The 18,160-nt window shown below is 43.0% G+C and overlaps 1 protein-coding gene across 1 annotated transcript in view; it reads right to left on the minus strand.

The window, feature by feature from the left end:
* SNTB2 (syntrophin beta 2) overlaps positions 1–18,160 on the minus strand; it is an 838,367-nt gene that overhangs the window by 338,506 nt on the left and 481,701 nt on the right. The window contains exon 4 of the mRNA XM_044082021.1: positions 2,205–2,347. Coding sequence (XP_043937956.1) covers positions 2,205–2,347 — 143 coding nt within the window. The remainder of the gene's footprint in view (positions 1–2,204; positions 2,348–18,160) is intronic.

The following is an 18,160-nucleotide window of genomic DNA, read 5'->3' on the forward strand; positions in this document are numbered from 1 at the left end:
GATTCTAGTTCTGGCCTCCTCATTAAGACTTTCATTCTCCTCAACTACCTTTCCCAGATACCTGAAGCTGTTAACCTGTTCTGGAATTTTGTCTGTTTGGCATCTTCTGATTTCCCTATTTATTGCCACAACAAGTGCCTTTTCTGTACTCAGTTTCATCTCATGTGCCTTCAATTTTGCATTCCATCCTCCTATCATATGCTGACTTCTTTAACGAAAGTCTGCTTGCAATGTCACTTTGTCCTTATACATCGGCTTTGTGATCTGACCCCCCTGACCTGTTTGCTAATGTAGCCCATCACCAGTATGAACAACAGTGGGATCAGAGCTGAGTCGTGATGCACACCAAGTCCCAATGGGAAATCCATTGAGTCTGAACACTGTTCGTACTTGTGTCACTGGGTCCTTATAAACAGCCTACACTATTTCAACCACTATTTCTGAGGATTCGAGCCATTGTAGGACTTCCCAAATCAGCTTTCTTGGGACCTCATCATATGCTTTCTCCAAAGTCTTGGAATAACCAGTTGGAATCTTTCCTTATCCCAGGCTTCTCTTCTACCTTCTTTCTCAGTGGGGAAAGTATTTATTTTAGTGTCTGTCGTTCTTTGTTTTCTGTCACTGTTTGGTCCCAGGTACCTCAATTACCAGGTCAGAGCTTTATTTACTTACTTAAATGTGATAACTGGGCAAGTGATTGGGTCCAAAGACCCATCTCAACCATGATCTGGGCCAAGTGACAGCTACAACACTTAAAAAGCAGCATTTACTGTGTATTGTATTACATTTACAAAAGTTCACTATTACCGCACAGTGACATAAAACATACTGTCACGTTACACTAACATTACATTCATTATCAGTAAAAAAGATTTAGGCTGCTCTACAAAAACACCAACATGAGACAGCTGTGACAGTAATTTGTCTCCCGTCATGTACATGTAACAAGGAAAATAATGGCGCCTCACAGCAACAGGTTCTCCGGTTCGTTTTTCGGCTGATTTGCCCTCTGTGTGGAGTCTACATGTTCTCCCTGTGCTGGTGTGGGTTTCCTCCGGGTGCTCCGGTTTCCTTCTAAATTCCCAAGACAGGCTGTAGGCGGAATGGATATTCTAAATTGGCCCTATGTGGATGTGTGCATGTGTGTGCACCATCTGAGGAAGGCTGGCAACCTGACACCCTATAACTCTACTGCCACTCGTTCTGCGCAACGATGATCCGCTGCGGCGACCCCTAACAGCAGCAGCCAAAAGGGGAAGAAGGAAAATACTACAGGCAACATCGAGAGGAGAACAAAAGCACAAAACCCGTACAGGTTACTGCTTTATGTTCAAGTAGGGTGGCTTTATTTACACGTGTACATACAACAACTGCACAGCTGTGGCCATGCATACTTACTGTCTGTTCTGCAGCATTTATTGGGTAAACATTTGGCACAAAAGTATTTAAAGACTAGGAGTGTTCCAAAAAGTAATACAACCCTTATTTCACACGTAACTGTTTTCTATGTTACATGTAATAAAAAAAAAAAAAAAACTTTTACATTCTGACAAGTAAAACCAAAATGAATGAACTATGAGCAAACAGGAAATGAGGTCACATACGCATAGCAATTACAACTTCTCTACAAATTACTGCTACAACAGTCCTTACTATGACATACTCCATTTAGGCAAACATAAAATGAGTGACATAATCCAACACTCGAATCACTCATCAGCCTGCTCCTTGTTTCCTGACATGCCTTATAATAGTGCATTTTAGCTGCTGAATCAGACTGAAGACAGCTGTTTATTGATTACCTATACTAAACCTGCAAAATGCAAGGTTTTTAGTTATCCAAGATAAAATGTGGATTGTGTGAAGAGATTCTGCATCACAGACAGCAAACATGACAAACTACTGAAATCACTAGACTTTTCAGTCAATTGTAATAAAAAAATAAACAGCGTATACGGTAGTAACTGTTCACAGCCACAAGAGATTTGGGATTTTTAGCATTACTTTTTATAAGACAGCAGTCCTAAAACTGAACTTCATACTAACTTCTACTCATGATCTACAAACTGCACTACCTAGGCTACACGTACACCTGCTGATATAACTAACACAGATACGGAAGTTATCACATTATGATAAGCTGCAACAATCTACCAGGTGTGCATGTCAGAACAACAGTACAGAGCTAGCTGTCTCACACGCACCTGGTAGCCAACAAAGGGCGAGTTAGGTAAGGATTAGACCAAGCCTCTCGTGTCCAGGGCATACTTTCATACAACAGTATATCTTTCTCTGTTAGTGCCATAACTAAAGGCTTCCACTGCCGCCTTCCTCCTTCTGCAGGGACCTAAAAAAAACAGAGAAAAAAAAAACCTCAACCAGAATACTTAAAACATATTTTAAATCCAGTAATTGTCAAATGAACTTCACCCTTATCTATTATTCTTCCCTTAGAAGAAGGTAGCAAACTCTATAAAAATGTAACAGCATAATAAAAAATACATAAATATTGTAACTGAGTAATGCAAGATGTAGAAATTCTGTTTTCCGGAGTTCTCCTTAACCAAGGAGTAAGAAAGCAGCTACAGAACTACTGCAGACACACACACCTGCTACCCTCAGATATACACTTGAGACACTGTTCCTCTGGTGCAGTTCAGAATTAGACACCTGCCCGGAAACTCAAACCATCTGCCTCCAATATCCTCCTCATCAACATCACTGAACTGTTACCTCTAGACGTTTTTATAACTAGATCACCTGAACATAAAATAAATCTGATTTGTTCATGTTTCCTCAAGTTTAACTAGCTGATGTTTTCACTGCATGGAAAACAGCTTCAATTAGGTACACTTTCAACCAAGCTAAAAAAAAAAAAAAAAATGTTACAGCTTTATTTTATCAAAGTGTCTTGTATAAATGCATTTTTGCCAACACTTCAGTTTACTAATGGCGAGGTAAGTTACCCTACACTCCCCCAAACACTTCAATTTACTAATGCAATTATTTCACAACTATGGACAAGAGACAAATCACCACACACACAGTCACTGCTACAGCATAAATAGACAGTGGCCTAGCAGTGATTTATTTTATCGAGCTGAATTTGTTCACGGGGTAGAGTACTGTGGCCACAAAGGAGCAATTTTAGCCTCAGCCTGGGAGAGAAATAAGTGCACGGTAAAGCAATAAGAGAAACGGTGAGATTAAAATGACAAATAAATACAGCATTTATTTATTTACGTTCGAGTTTAGTAACTCATAATGATCAATATACCTTGTATAATAAATTCAGTTACACAAGTATGAAGAGTAAACAAAAAATACACAAACACAGGCTTGCGTACTGATGCGCAATAAAATGATACTAACTTCTGACGTAGCTGCATAAGGGAAGGATATCATACAGACTAGCAGGAAGTACGCTGAGAGAGAGCAGTGAATGACTGTTGTGACAGACGAGAGGCACTAATATACTGCAATATTCTGAAGGTAGGATTTTATTCAGAATTTTAGATGAGATGTTTGTTGAAGTTAGCTGGTATAGTCCCATAGTTTAGGGCCTAGCGTGGAAAAGCAATCTTCACATTGGAGGTTTGTTCTAGAGGCCTGTACGGTAGGACCGGAATGTCTGATTTCTAAGGTTATGATGAGGGTTACCTTATAAATTCGCCAATTTAAGAGCATAAAGGAATGTCAGGCCTTTGTCTGACCAGAAACAGTTTTGCTTTCTGTAGTGGTTTGCAAATGATGTTCACATCTCCCCCAACCCGCCTCTAGCTAGGATCAGACATAAAAACTTCTCCAGAGCTGATTACAGCCTCCTGAGGTATGGTACAAACAGCTTCACAGCCCCCTCCCCTACTGTAGGAGCTGGCACCAATGTCCAAATCTACACCAAAGTACTATACGAGCATTTATATAGATGCATGGAATCAGGAATACCCGACAGGACTAAATCATCCTCCACAATGAAGAGTAAACCTGTCTGGTGGACATCTGCAATAAATAAACTCTATAACAAAAGAAAAAATGCTATCCAGGACCAAGAAGGACCTGGTGCCCATTTGGAAGTAATGTCTCCTTAGCCTGAACAAGCAAATAAGAGCACTAGTGAAATCCTCCACAGCAAACTGAGTCCAAATTGGCCACATCTACTAGAGACAATCATAAGGTCTTCTTCACATATGTCTGTAATCTCAAAGGAAGCACCCAGATATGTTCAGAACTGGTGGGCAAGGACACCATATGTACAAATGCCATAGATATAACAAACTTGCTGGCTGACAGATTCAGCAAAAACTTCACCCCTCTGCCCCTCCTATCAGTAAATCAGGACATCTCCACTAGCTGCCCCCCTCCCCTTATATCTAGGGAACAGGTCATCACTGCTCTCTCAAAGGCAAAAAAATACAACCTCCATGGGACCCGATAACATACCAGGCTGCATCCTAAGTGAACTCAGACAGGAACTTGCAGCACCATTAGGCACCATATTCAACCAAAGCCTGAGTACTGGTTTTGTCCCAGCTGAGTGGAGGACAGCCACTGTCATTCCTTTACACAAAGGTGGAGCATCCACCGATATGGGAAATTATAGACCCATCAGCCTAACTAGCCTGATCTGCAAGGTCATGGAATGGATTATCATGGACCTCATTAACAAGGATATTGGCAACATTCAAACACTCAGTCCCACACAATTTGCCTTTGTCAAGGGGAGGACGTCTCCTAAATTTGGTCGACTTCTTTAAGACAGTCACCCAAGCCATGGACGAGGGAAAGACAGTGCACATCGCCTACCTTAACCGAGCCAAAGCCTTTGACACCATTCCCCACTCCGGCATAATAAACAAACGCTCTCAACTAGGCATCAATCTGCATGTTACCAGATGGGTAGCAAACTTACTCACAGATAGAACCCACCTAATCAAAATTGGGGAAGCCACCTCAAGCAGTAGACCAGTAACAAGCGGCGTACCCCAGGGTTCAGTCTTGGGGCTTCTGTTATTTGGGATATACTTTTCTGAGGTACAAGCCAAAACCAGTGGGCTATGGCTGACCAAGTTTGCAGATGATTGCAAGTTGGGTGCTGTCATCAACTCCCCTAGTGATGTGGACATCCTCCAAGAGGGTCTCACTCAGACAAATGACTGGTGCCAGAAACATGGCTTCAAGCTGAATACCAAAAAATGCATCATCATCCCCACAAATTATCACATTAATAATAATGTCCTAAGCACGCAATCAGTCATGAGGGATTTGGGCACACAGGTTGACAGCAACCTGACGTTTGACCACCATGTTGCTTCTGTTGTACAGAAAGTCTTCTACATGACCTACCTCATAAGTAAGGGTGCCTCATCCAGGGACAAGGAGGTCATAACATCCCTGTATTCTTCCCTTATAAGGTCCATTATTGAGTACAACTCCCCTTTTGGTATGTACCTTGCAAAGCACATGCAGCAGTTGGACACACCACAGAGGTTTCTCACCAGGTGAATCCAGGGCCTGAAACATCTACCATACACAGATAGGATAAAATCCCTATCCCTCTACTCAGTCAAAATACAGACTCCTAAGAGGTGACCCCTGTCTGGCATGCAAGGCGATCACAGACCCCATCTTGATGGGACTGCTGCATATCCACAAGTCAAGCTCCACTCGAGTAACTTGCACACGTGGCCTCAACCTGGTCTGTGACATCAACAGGACTTGTTGATGGGACAGATTTGTGTCCCAGAGACTCCCCATCTATGGAATAGACTCCCTCTCCACGTCAAGAAGAGTACCTCTTTACCCCTTTTTAAGCGCAACCTGGATAACTGGATGGGAAACAGAAAATATACCCCTGGGATTCCACCAGTGTCCCTGTTGGACAGGGTCATTGGGTGCTGACTTGTCTAAATATGGGCTAAACTCTTGGCTAGGCTTAGAAGGGCCTCAGGGCCAATAGCCTAGTAATCTCCCATGATCCTCTGCTGGGGATTGTTTGAATGACTGTGAAGCTTCTTTGTTACATAAAGCAAGACTTATGAGTCATATGGTGGTGAATTTAAATCAATACATTGAAACGTCATCCAGTTAATACTCAGCAAAGTGTAGGATAATGAATAAATCAGTAGGCTGATAAATTCCTAGTCAGGACACTTACAGGCCACATGGATGAATGAAGCTTTTCCATCATCTGGATTCATCGTTTACACTTTGGTACACAAGTCACAGGGATCATGTCATTGGACATGATGGATGACTGCCGTATCATCATCATCTGGGGTCTACATGGGTGGGCACTTTTAAAATACATGTCCAGAGTGTTTACCAAGGTTCTACATGTTCACACGTAGCTACAGGACACCTAGCCTAGCTCTACCACAGACATGTTTTGTTACACAAAGTATTACCCTATCTATACAGCAGACAATCTCCTTTATATCAGATTTTGACCTATCTGTAGCATAAAACCATCTTGTTACATGTCAGCCTGGCCTTTATGAACCCCAGGCATATCCTAAAAACTGGGACACCAACCTGTATGCATCAGAGGCACACACTAACATGCTATACTAAGCTTATCTGTACCACAATCTCACTTTCTGCCTGTACATACCACACCTATACTCTGCTCAAAAAAATCCTAGCCTGTTTGTACCATGAGTCACTTTATTAACGTCATTCTAGATGTCCTGTACTACAGACACACTGTGTTATGATCTACTAGCCTACTTGTAACACAGACACACTGTTATATCAGATACTAGCCTATCTGCATCACAGGTATATGCTATTACATTAAGATCCTAGCCTGTCTCTACCACAACACTACTTTGCCGCACAAGATCCTAGCCCTTTTGTACCACAGACGCACACTGCTACACAAGACCTTAGCGTCTCGATACTATAGTTTAATTCTTACAGAAGGTCTTTGCTTATGTTGATTTGTTCACAGAAACCCTATACCATCATGTAAACAGCTGCACTGAGATGGCTATACCCAGAAATAAGCACACGACTAACAAAAAGAACAAGCCACGCTGTTGGAATCCCAAAATCAACAAGTTGCATAGCAAAAGGAATAAAGTCATGGCCAAAACTAGGAAGTGCAATGTCCAAGTGAGGCAAGAAATCCATCACCAAGCTAAATATGCAGCTCAGAAGCCTTATCAATCTCACCAAAGCCAAATCTGAGGTAAAGATGGCCTCATAGGCAAAGGACAACTATAAGGCCTTCTTCAGCTACTTCTGCAAACTCAAAGGTAATACACAAGTATTGTGAACTAAATGTTAAGAAATCACCTACTGGCTGATAAATTTAGCTCCGATTTCACCCCGCTCACCCCAACACCTCTCAAGAGATACCCTCAGTCATAAGCCACCCCCTTCCCAAGCTATCATAAGCCACCCCCTTCCCAAGCTATCACTAATAAACAAGTCCTGAATATGCTTTCCAAGGCAAAAAATACTGCATCTCTGGGCCCAGACAGTATCACAGGATGCATCCTGAATAGCATGAAACAAGACCCATCAAGACCTCTAAAAATCACTCCTCAACCTTAGCCTCCTAACTGGCTTCATGCCTAGTGATCACTGTTCAGCCAAACTACTGCTCAGTGCTCTGCTAATTATCACTGCTCAGCCAAACTACTGCTCAGTGTTCTGTTAGCTATCACTGCTCAGCCAAACTACTGCTCAGTGCTCTGTTAACTATCACTGCTCAGCCAAACTACTGCTCAGTGCTCTGTTAACTATCACTGCTCAGCCAAACTACTGCTCAGTGCTCTGTTAACGATCACTGCTCAGCCTAACTACTGCTCAGTGCTCTGCCAACTATCACTGCTCAGTGCTCTGCTATCACTGCTCAGCCTAACTACTCCTCACTGCTCGGCTAACCACACCCATACGTCTTATATGTAAAGCCATGGAAATAATTAGCACTGAATCCAACACAGTTTGGTTTCATCAAAGGCAGACTGTGCCTACTCAACCTGCTGGACTTTTTCGAGAAAGTCACCAAAGCTATGGATGACGGCAAAATAGTACACACTGCCTATCTTGATCTGACGAAAGCATTTAGCACTATTCCTCACTCAGGCATTGCTGGCAAACTCATGAAACCAGAGTAAATCCCATCTGTTGGGATAGCTAACTGTCTTACAGATATGACACAGAAGACAGGACAGGGGACTCTGCCTCCACAAAAAGATCAGTCACTAGCACAGACTCTCCGGGCTCAGTGCTGGGGCCGCTCCTTTAAAGTATCTACTTTTTGGAAGTCAGAGTTAATGTCAAAGGCCTTTGGCTGACCATGTTTGAAGATGACTGCAAAATCGACGTTATTACAGAATCTTCCAAGGACACTAATATTTTTGAAGAGGGTTTATCACAAACTTATAATTGCTGTTACAGCCATGGTTTGAAACTTAATGCCAAAAAAAAAATTGTATAATAGTATCCTTTGGAAAGTTGGCCTCTCCAGGGAATTACCACATAGACAGTAGACCCTGTGGTTAAGGACTTAGGAATATGCATATGGACAGTGACTTGGCTTTTGACCATCATGTGTCTGTTGTTGTAAGGAAATCATTCCATACTGTGCAACTTATATAAAACTTATAAAGATGTCACTGTGCTGCTGTACTCAGTCCTCATTAGGCAGTCTCGAAGAACAATATCCCTTTGGTAAGGACCTTGAACACCCAAAGAGGTTACTCACAAAAGGAATACACGGCATTAACAACATGGAATATGCAGACCACCTCAAAGCCTTGCCTTTATACTCAGTCTCCTACAGACTACTGAGAGGTTATCTGTGCCTGGATTACAAGGCATCATCTGTTCCATTTCTGATGGGCTTGCTGCACATACACAAGTCTAACAGCACTAGAAATTCCTGACTGAAGGACCTAAACCTTGTTTGCAATAAAAAGAACATGTTGGAAGTATAGGTACTTGTTTCAAAGATTACACCTAATCTGGGCCAAGCTTCCCATCCATGTGCAGCAGAGCTTGTCCTTGATCCTTTTCAAACTCAACCTGGACCATTGGATGGGAAATCATACATTTACCCCTGTATTTGTACCTATGTCCCTGTTGGACAGAGGCAGCTTATAAATGCTCTGCCACCTACATACAACTAGATGCCCCTGAGCAATTTATCCTGTCTCTACAAATGGGAAAACATGGTTAGGCTTAAATGATTGATTGAGTCTTTCGGCTTTTCCCGGTTAGGGGTCGCCAAAGCGGAACTCCGGTCCGCTAATGATTGGCAGTTGATTTTTACGTACCGGCTTGCCAGGCCTGACGCACAACCTTCAACGAAGGTACGCCCATTCAAGCATGTCTCCACGTAGAAGACGCTCTAGCTGAGAATCGAACCGGACAGCATCTTACTCTACCGCAGCACCACCACCGTGTTTTTTTTTGTGGTTAGGCTTAAAAAAGCCTAGTAATTCTCTGTGAACCTCCTTTTTAAGAAATGGCCAGCACCTTCCTCCTTGCCTGTATCAGGGCTTCCCTATATTAGTAAGATTTTCTTTACTCCAAAGTCAGTCTGCTCCGCTCCTATCATCAAGACAAATCAAGACAGCACAAGAGTTATGTTGCTCAACTAGAAATTGCCCACCCTGGAAATCCTAACTGTGCCTCAAAAAAAAGAAGTTATGTCTTACCATAATGTTCCATCTGTGTTGTTCATCTTCATTCATTCATTACGGATGGGTTCGGAACCGATCCTCAGTTCCGACTCGACCGGTGTGCCAAGCTCTCGTCAGCCAAGATTACCCATAGTGCCTCTCTCCCCATTACCTCAGATCGAGTTTGCCCAAGGATGTAAAAGCGGAGGCTTTTCCTGCTCAGAATACCCTAAACAGGATAAAGGACCATATCCAAAAACCTCCAGGAACCTACTGGAGGGGGATGGTGGGAGGGGCGTAATGAATGAATGAAAATGAACAACACAGATGGAATATTATGGCAAGACATAACTTCTTTATCTGATGTTGTTAATCCTCATTCATTCCTTACTGATGGGACAGAGTCCCTAGCTACCTAGTTTCCTGGGAGACCCTATGGAAGAATATTCCTGAGCACCACTGAGCCAAAGGCAGCTCTTCCCCTGGAGACCAAATCCAATCTGTAATGATTAACAAAAGTATGTGGGGAGGTACACGTGCTGCTGCACAATCATCCATGGTAGCTCTAGAGTGGAAAATCCACTGAGGTTGCCATAGATCTGGTTGAATGCGCTCTAATTTTGTTTGGCAAGGGCAATTTGTTATGGTGGTAGACAAAAACATTTGGAATCTCTCAACCATTTCGACAAGGTAATCTTGGAAACTGACTCTCCCATTTTAGGCCCAGAATAAAAAATAAAGAGTTGGTTGGATTTTTTAAAGAATTTTGTTCTGTCCAGGCAGAACAGTAATTGTCTGTGCACATCCAGTAAAGGGAGACAGCACTCCCCTTTATTAGAAAAATTTGAGAGAAACACTGGCAAGCCAATTGTCTGATTCATGGTTAACTCTGAAATTCCTTCAGGCAGAAAGGAAGGATTAGTCTGAAGCAATACTCTCGTCTTTGTGAAATATCATGTAGGGACATGTGACACATAAGGACTGAAGTTCAGATATTCTTTGTGCTGAAGTAATAGCCACCAGAAAAAGAGACTTCCACAAGAGAAATTTTATGCCACAATTGGCTGCAGGTTCAAAAGGGGCTTTAGTTAGTGCCTATAACACAAGGGTGAGGTTCCAAGGCTCAACAGGTTCTCTAATGGGGGGCCTGATTTGAGAAACCCCTTTCAGAAAGGTTTTGCAGAGGCAATGAGAAATCAAGGAGGTATCTCCGAAGCCATCGTGAAAATTGGAAATAGCAGATAGGTGAACCCAGATAGTAGAAGCTGCTACTCCTGATTGTAATAGGTCAGAGAGATAATGGAGTACATTAGGGACTCAGGCTAAACCAGGAGCTATATTATTATCACGAACCCACAGACTAAATCTCTTCCACTTGTCATGATACAATTTTCTGGTGGAAGACTTAAGAGAAGCCAGAAGAATGTCGCGAACAGGGGAGGAAAGATTCTTCTGCCTGGCAATTACTGGAAGTGGAGAAACCAAGCTGTCAGCTTGAGGCTGGAAATGTTTGGGTGGAGTAGCCCATAAGGGTGTGACAGCAATCCCAGAGTTGGATCCAGAATCCAAGGTGTGCATACTAGATGAGGCCACAGGAAGGGAAACCAAACTTGTTGGGGTCATGTCAGCAGCAGACTGCAAGACATAACAGTTGCTCAATACAGACTCAAACACTACCTTAATTAGGGATACTTTAACTATCCACCAATAAACTGGAAGTCTTATCCCACCACAAGCAAACAAGCACACTTCCTTGATTTCATCAATGCCAACACTCTAGATCTGATTGAATTCATGTAGTAGACCTTGTCATTATAAGTATCACACCACTGTGCTCCACACCCAAAGTCACCCCACGTCTAGTCAGCTCAAATCACCTAAAACACTAGGAAATCCAACTATCTTTTAAGATTTTTCTAAGGCAAACATACTACAACTAGTCACTGACCTAACAAGGCCGAAGATCTCTCTTCCCCGGCAGTAGATAACACAGCAGCATTTGCTGAACGTTTCTATAATCACCTTAATGCCTGTATCAAAACATCTCCCATACATACACAAATACAGCACTAAGTTCTGGAACAAACCAGTATGGTGGAACCCACATTGTTACAGGAGATCCTAGCCTAAGTCTACAACAGCAGTACTTTGTTATGGCAGATCCTAGCCCGATTGTACCACAAAGCACATTTTGCTACAGAAGACCCAGTCTGTTTGGACAACACGCACACTTTGTTACATGAGAGCCTAGCCCGTATGTACCATGAGATCCTAGTTCTGTTACATGAGACTGTAGCCTGTCTGTACCATTCCAGCTCTGTTACATGAGACTGTAGACTGTCTGTACCATTCCAGCTCTGTTACATGAAATTCTAGCCCATCAGTACCATTCACACACTGGTACATGAGATTGTAGCCTGTTTGTACCATTCACACTCTGTTCTCTGTTACATGAGATCCTTGCCTGTCTGTACCACTCCAGCTCTGTTACATGAGATTCTAGCCTGTCTGTACCATTCCAGCTCTGTCACATGAGATCCTAGCCTGTCTGTAATGTCGAAGCACTTTGCCACTTCAGACAAGATAAGCTGCCATGCAGTAATCAGTATCAAGACAGAGAGTACGAATCATGTAGCAAAGCCTGTAGTATCCTCAACCTGTCCTAAGTCAAATGTTCAGTTCTGAACTATAAAAAGAGTAGAGAGATGACAGTGTTAAATACTGGACTTTCTTAGAAAACCTTTACATCACACTGTGTAGTCTTGGATAGAAGGGAAAGTGTCAGTTGCTGCCTTTCTAAAAACAGACAGTAAAAAGGAAATGGATACTACTGTCACACCCTCAAGGTCATTGTAGACAGCTCACGAGAACCAAAAACTCTCGAGCTAAGTCCCTACCCAGATTACCTCAGATCAAGTTTGAAGCTATAAGGGAAGACAAGAAAAAGTAGCCCTATAACACCTGAAGAGGGTATGTCCGAGGGCATACATGAAATAACAGCTATCCAGGACTAGAGTCCATTCCTCCAAGGAGTCTGAAGGAGGACACCTGAAGAGGGTATGTCCAAGGGCATAAATGAACTAATGGCTATCCAGGACTAGAGTCCATTCCTCCAAGGAGTCTGAAGGGGGGGGGGAGGACAACTGAAGAGGGTATGTCCGAAGGCATACATGAAATAACAGCTATCCAGGACTACAGTCCATTCCTCCAAGGAGTCTGAAGGAGGGTGGGGTGTCAAGGGTAAATGAAGACTGACAACACAGATGCAATGCTATGGTGAGTACATAACTTCTTTATCTGATGTTGTCAATCTTCATTTAACCTTGATGTATGTTGAGAGGCCTTATGGAAGGATATTCCTGTGCCCCCCAGAACCAAAGGATGCTCTTTCCCCCGGAGACCAGATCCACTTTGTATTGAGTGATAAAGGTACATGGAGTAGCCCAGGTTGCTGCTGTGCATATTTCATCCATGAAAGCCTTTGAGTGGAAAACAGCAGACGTGGCTACTGCCCTTATAAAATACTCTCTCACTGGGACTGGTAACTGGAGGTTTTTCTTATTGTAGACAAAGCTTATACATTCCCTTAACCACTTAGATAAAGTGACCTTTGAAACTAGTTTACCCATGGATGGACCTGAGAAGGAAATAAATAACTGGTCCGACTTCCTAAATTCCTTAATTCTGCTGAGATAAAAATGCAATCGTCTGTGAACATCTAGTAAGTGTAAATAATATTCTCCTTTGTCAGACAAATTAGCGAAGACGACTGGTAAATCAATAGATCGATTGTTAGTTTCAGATACTACTTTTGGAAAAAAGGATGGGTTGGTTCTTAGCGATACCCTGTCCTTATGAAAAATTAAATATGGAGGTTTTGAAGACAAGGCATGAATCTCTGAAATTCTTCTGGCGGACATAATGGCTACCAAGAAAATGGTCTTCCATAAAAGAAAAGTACAGTTGTGTACCTACCATAAATGTAGATGTTCGAGTGTATTCACTGTTGCAGTCATTACACTTGGGTTATCCACCGGCAGACTACCCGCAGTCGGCCCGAGTTCCAAAGTCTTGGTCCGGCGTCGGTTGCTGTCACCTCTTCCCTGACGTCAGTGTGCCAGGGGTATAAAAGATGCAACAGACGCCATTTACTTCAGTTTTTCTTGCCCCAGATGTCAGGTGCCCCCAGATAGGAAGGCTGGAAAAATAAAATTATGCCAAAAGGCATGCATGTACTAATATAAACATTTCCTTCATCTACAAGCAAATACACCACATAGGTTGTATGGAGTTGAGAAGTACAGAGAAGTCCCAGCAATGAAAAGGGGGATAGTGGGTGGGTAACCTGGACTGCAACAGTGAATACACTCTAACATCTACATTTATGGTAGGTACACAACTGTACTATGTTCATCGTGTTTCACTGTTGCAGTCATTACACTTAGGTTGAATCCCAAAGCTGAGGTTGGGCGGCTGGGTCTAAATTGGATTTGGAGATGCTACCAGGCCCTGCAGGACTGCAGTGGCAAAGCCTGCTCTGGATTTAGAGTAGAGAGGTAAGTGGTAGTGCTTGGTGAAAGTGTGCACGGAGCTCCAGGTTGCAGCTTCTAAAATGTCTTTGGTTGGTACTTCTCTGAGAAAGGCTGCTGAAGTGGCTGCTGCTCTGGTAGAATGTGGCCTAATGACGTTAGGCACTGATTTGCCATGTTGTGCATAACAGAAGCAGATGCAGTTTCCTATCCATTTTGAAGTTGTCTGCTTTGTGATGGGTCTTCCTTGTGATCCTGCAGCATAGGCTACAAACAATTGCTCAGTTTTTCTGAAAGCTTTTGTTTTGTCCAAGTAGAATCGTAGCTGTCTGTGTATATCCAAAGCGTGCAGAAGTCTCTCCCCTTTATTCTGGGGATTTGGGTAGAAAGTTGGTAAATGAATGGTTTGGTTCAGGGCCACATTGGAAACTACTTTTGGCATGAATGTTGGGTTTGTCCTAAGAGAAACCCTGTCCTGGTGAAAAATGATGAAAGGTTCCACAGCCATTAATGCCTGTAACTCTGAGACTCTTCTTGCTGAAGTTATTGCTAGGAGCAGAGCAGTTTTCCATAAGAATTTTATATCAGCTATGCTGGCTGGTTCAAAAGGAGGCAGTGAGAGTTTCTCTAAAACAAAATTGAGATCCCAAGTTGGTACTGGTGCTCTCCTTGGGGGTCTTATGTTTTTTGCCCCTCTGAGGTACTATCTTAGTAGAGGATGTGAAAAAATAGGAGGTTCTGTATTGTAATGAGCTGAAATGGCAGAGGCATGGATTTTAATTGATAAGAAAGATAGGCCTTTGTCCAGTATCTCAGTTAGGTATTATAAAATCTGAGGTATATTTGGAACAAGTGGTTCGAGCCCTTGTGCCTGGTTCCAAGCACAGAATCTCTTCCATTTTTCTGCATAAGACTTCTTAGTGCTGGGCCTCCTGGCTTCTAAAATGACATCCATAACAGCTTTAGAGAGAGGTGCAGTCTGAGTGGCTACATTATCTCCCATGCTGCCAGATTTAAGATTTTGAGTTGACTGTGCAGAATCTGATTGTTTTGTTGAGTCAGAAGATGAGGAATTTGAGGTAAAGGCCAAGCTGGGCCTTGAGACAAGCTCTTTAGGATTGGGTACCAGTGCTGGCGTGGCCAGTCTGGGGCAATCAGGATCATTTTTGGACTTTCTTGTCTGAATTTTAGGAGCACCTTGGTAAGAAGAGGCATTGGAGGGAAGGCATAGACTGTCAGGGCTTTCCAGCTGAATGATAGAGCATCCACTTTCCATGCTTGAGAGTAATAAGTTCTTGTGCAGAATTTCTGTAGTTGCAATTCTGAGGGGAGGCAAAAAGATTGATATCTGGGCGTCCCCATTTCCTTGTTATCATGCTGAACACCTGAGGATTTAGTTTCCATTCGTGAGGGTCCATGAGATTTCTGCTTAGTTTGTCTGCCAGTGTATTTTTTTTTTGTTCCTGGCAGGAATTGTGCCTGCGGATGTACCTGATAGGTCAGTGCTGTATTCCACAAAGTCATGGCTTGCCTGCATAGGGGGTAGGAATGTGTGCCCCCTTGCTTGTTTATGTACCATATAACTGTGGTATTGTCCATCTTTATTAGTAGTTGCCCTGGATGTAGTAGGTGCTTGAAAGCTGTCAGGGCATTCTGTACAGCTAGCATCTCTTTCTGATTGATGTGAAGATGCATTTGTTCCTTGGGCCACATGCCCTGAATGCATTTTACTGTCGTATGTGCCCCCAGGCATAATCCGATGCATTCGTTTTGCCTGGCTGTGGGTAAGGTGAAAGGCTGTCCCTTGTTGTGGTGACAGGCCTGGGACCACAATCAAAACTCCTGTTGTAGGCAGGGAATTAAAGTTATGAGTGTCTCCAGGCTGTGACATTGTTGAGTCCAAACACTTTTTAGATACCACTGTAGTTTCCTCATATGCAGTCTTGCAAATGGAATTAGTAGAATGCAGGATGCCATGAAGCCCAGGGCCTGCAGAATATTTCTTGCAGGGAGCTGGGGTCTTTGTTGCCATCAGTTGAAAGTAATGAGTCAGTTGCCTTTATTTGTCTGGCGTGAGATAAGCCATCTGGGCAGCTGTATTTAAGCTTGCACCCAGGAATATTATCTCGAGAGGGCACTAGTTTTGATTTCTTTTCATTTACTGTGTACCCTAGGCAAATTAGTAATCTTTTTACAAACACCGGATGCTTTAGTAGAATGTCCTTGCTCTCTGCTTGAATAAGGCAGTCGTCCAAGTAGGGATATATTTGAATTCCTATTTGTCTGCAAAATGCAATTACTGGTGCCAGGCATTTTGTGAAGACCCTGGGCGCAGTAGATAAGCCAAAGGGCAGTGCGAGAATTGGTAATGCATTGAGCCTGCTATGAATCTGAGGTATCTTCTGCAAGATTGTCTGATTGGGACATGCAGGTATGCCTCCTTGAGGTCCAAAGTAACTAGCCAAGCCTTCTTGCCCAACATGGGTAGAAGTTGCTGTAGTGTTAACATTTTGAATTTTGGAACATCCAGGAAAGTATTTAGGATTGACAGGTCCAGTATTGGTCTCCGGGCTTTGTCCTTTCTGGGTACTAAGAAACGTCTTGAGTAAAATCCTTGCCCCTGTTCTTCCTGTGGTACTCTTTGAATAGCTCCCATGTCCATGAGAGCAGCAATTTGTTTTTGCGCCTCTGCCCATTGGTTTTGTGGCAGGTCCGGCATACCTTTTGATTTTGGAAGCGTGTGAAAGTGGAACCTGTAACCCTGAGAAGCAATATTCAGTACACATTTGTCCTGGGTGATTATGTGCCAATCTTTTGAGAAAAGTGCTAGCTTTCCCCCTAGGGGTGCTGCCAAAAGGTAAGTGCTTGGCATCTGCAGAAGGAAGTCATTGGGACGGTTTCCTATAAGGTTGTGATTTGCCTTCCCCTTCTTTGGGGACTGTAGCATACCATTGTTTAGGTCTGTAGGAGCCTTAGGGCTGAGATCTGCCTCTTGGGCGTCTGTATCTGCCTCTTTGTGGCCTGTCTGACAGGACCAATTTTTTGAAGGGCAGTTTCTGCTAAACCTAGGTGGTTGAACCTGTAATAAATCCTTTACTGTCTGCATTGATTTTGCTTTATCCTCCATTTTCTTTAACACCTCTTCTGCCTTAACACCTAACAAAGTATCATGCTGTAGTGGAGCATCCAATAGTTTTACTTTAACATGTTCAGGTAAACTTTGTTCTTTCAAACCAAGCATGCCTTCGAATAACAGAGCCTGTAACTGCGGCTCTACAAGAAGCCTCTAATGAATCAAAACCACATTGTAGAGTATGCTTTCCCACTTGTTCAGCTGCATGCAATAAATCCTGCATTTCCTTACTGTCAGGACTTTGAGTTTGAAACCATTTTCTGTTTTAACAATGACATGAGGTACTGTTGATATTTAAGCATGTGAAACTGGCAATTTAAAGCCCTTACAGCTAAAGTAGCAGAAGTGTAAACTTTTTTCCCCCCATCTGTCCAGAGCTCTGGAATCCCTATCCGAGGGGACAGGATTTTTAGCAGTGGAAGCCTTAACCCCTTTAGGACCCTGAGAAATAGTTTCTGGATCTGCAGCAGGGTTTTTGTAAAGAAATTTGAGAGTCAGGGACCCTGTAGTACCCGTCTGGCTTGACTGGTGCAGGAGGTAAAGAATCAGGAGTCAGACTTGATTCAGAGAAAACATCATCAACAATATCAAGCACATGGGGAATAGCCAGGGGCCTGTGCTGGGGCAATAAAATAAAGTCTCTGAGCCTTTTCTTGGATTCTGAATAATCCTGGCTCTCCCAATGGAAATGCAACCTCATGGTGTGCAGGGTTTCCCCAAAAGAATATTCCTCAGGCAGAGAGGCTGAAGGTATAGCCTCTTCTGCATCACAGTCCTCATAGGGAGAGAATATCCCTGATCAGAAGAGGAATCAAAGAAAATAGAAACCTGGTCAGAGGAATCATAGTCAGTGTCTTGCCTAGGCC

The sequence above is a fragment of the Protopterus annectens genome, chromosome 8.part1 (assembly GCF_019279795.1).
Source record: "Protopterus annectens isolate FY-2018-M chromosome 8.part1, PAN1.0, whole genome shotgun sequence".
In the NCBI taxonomy this organism is placed as follows: Eukaryota; Metazoa; Chordata; order Ceratodontiformes; family Protopteridae; genus Protopterus; species Protopterus annectens.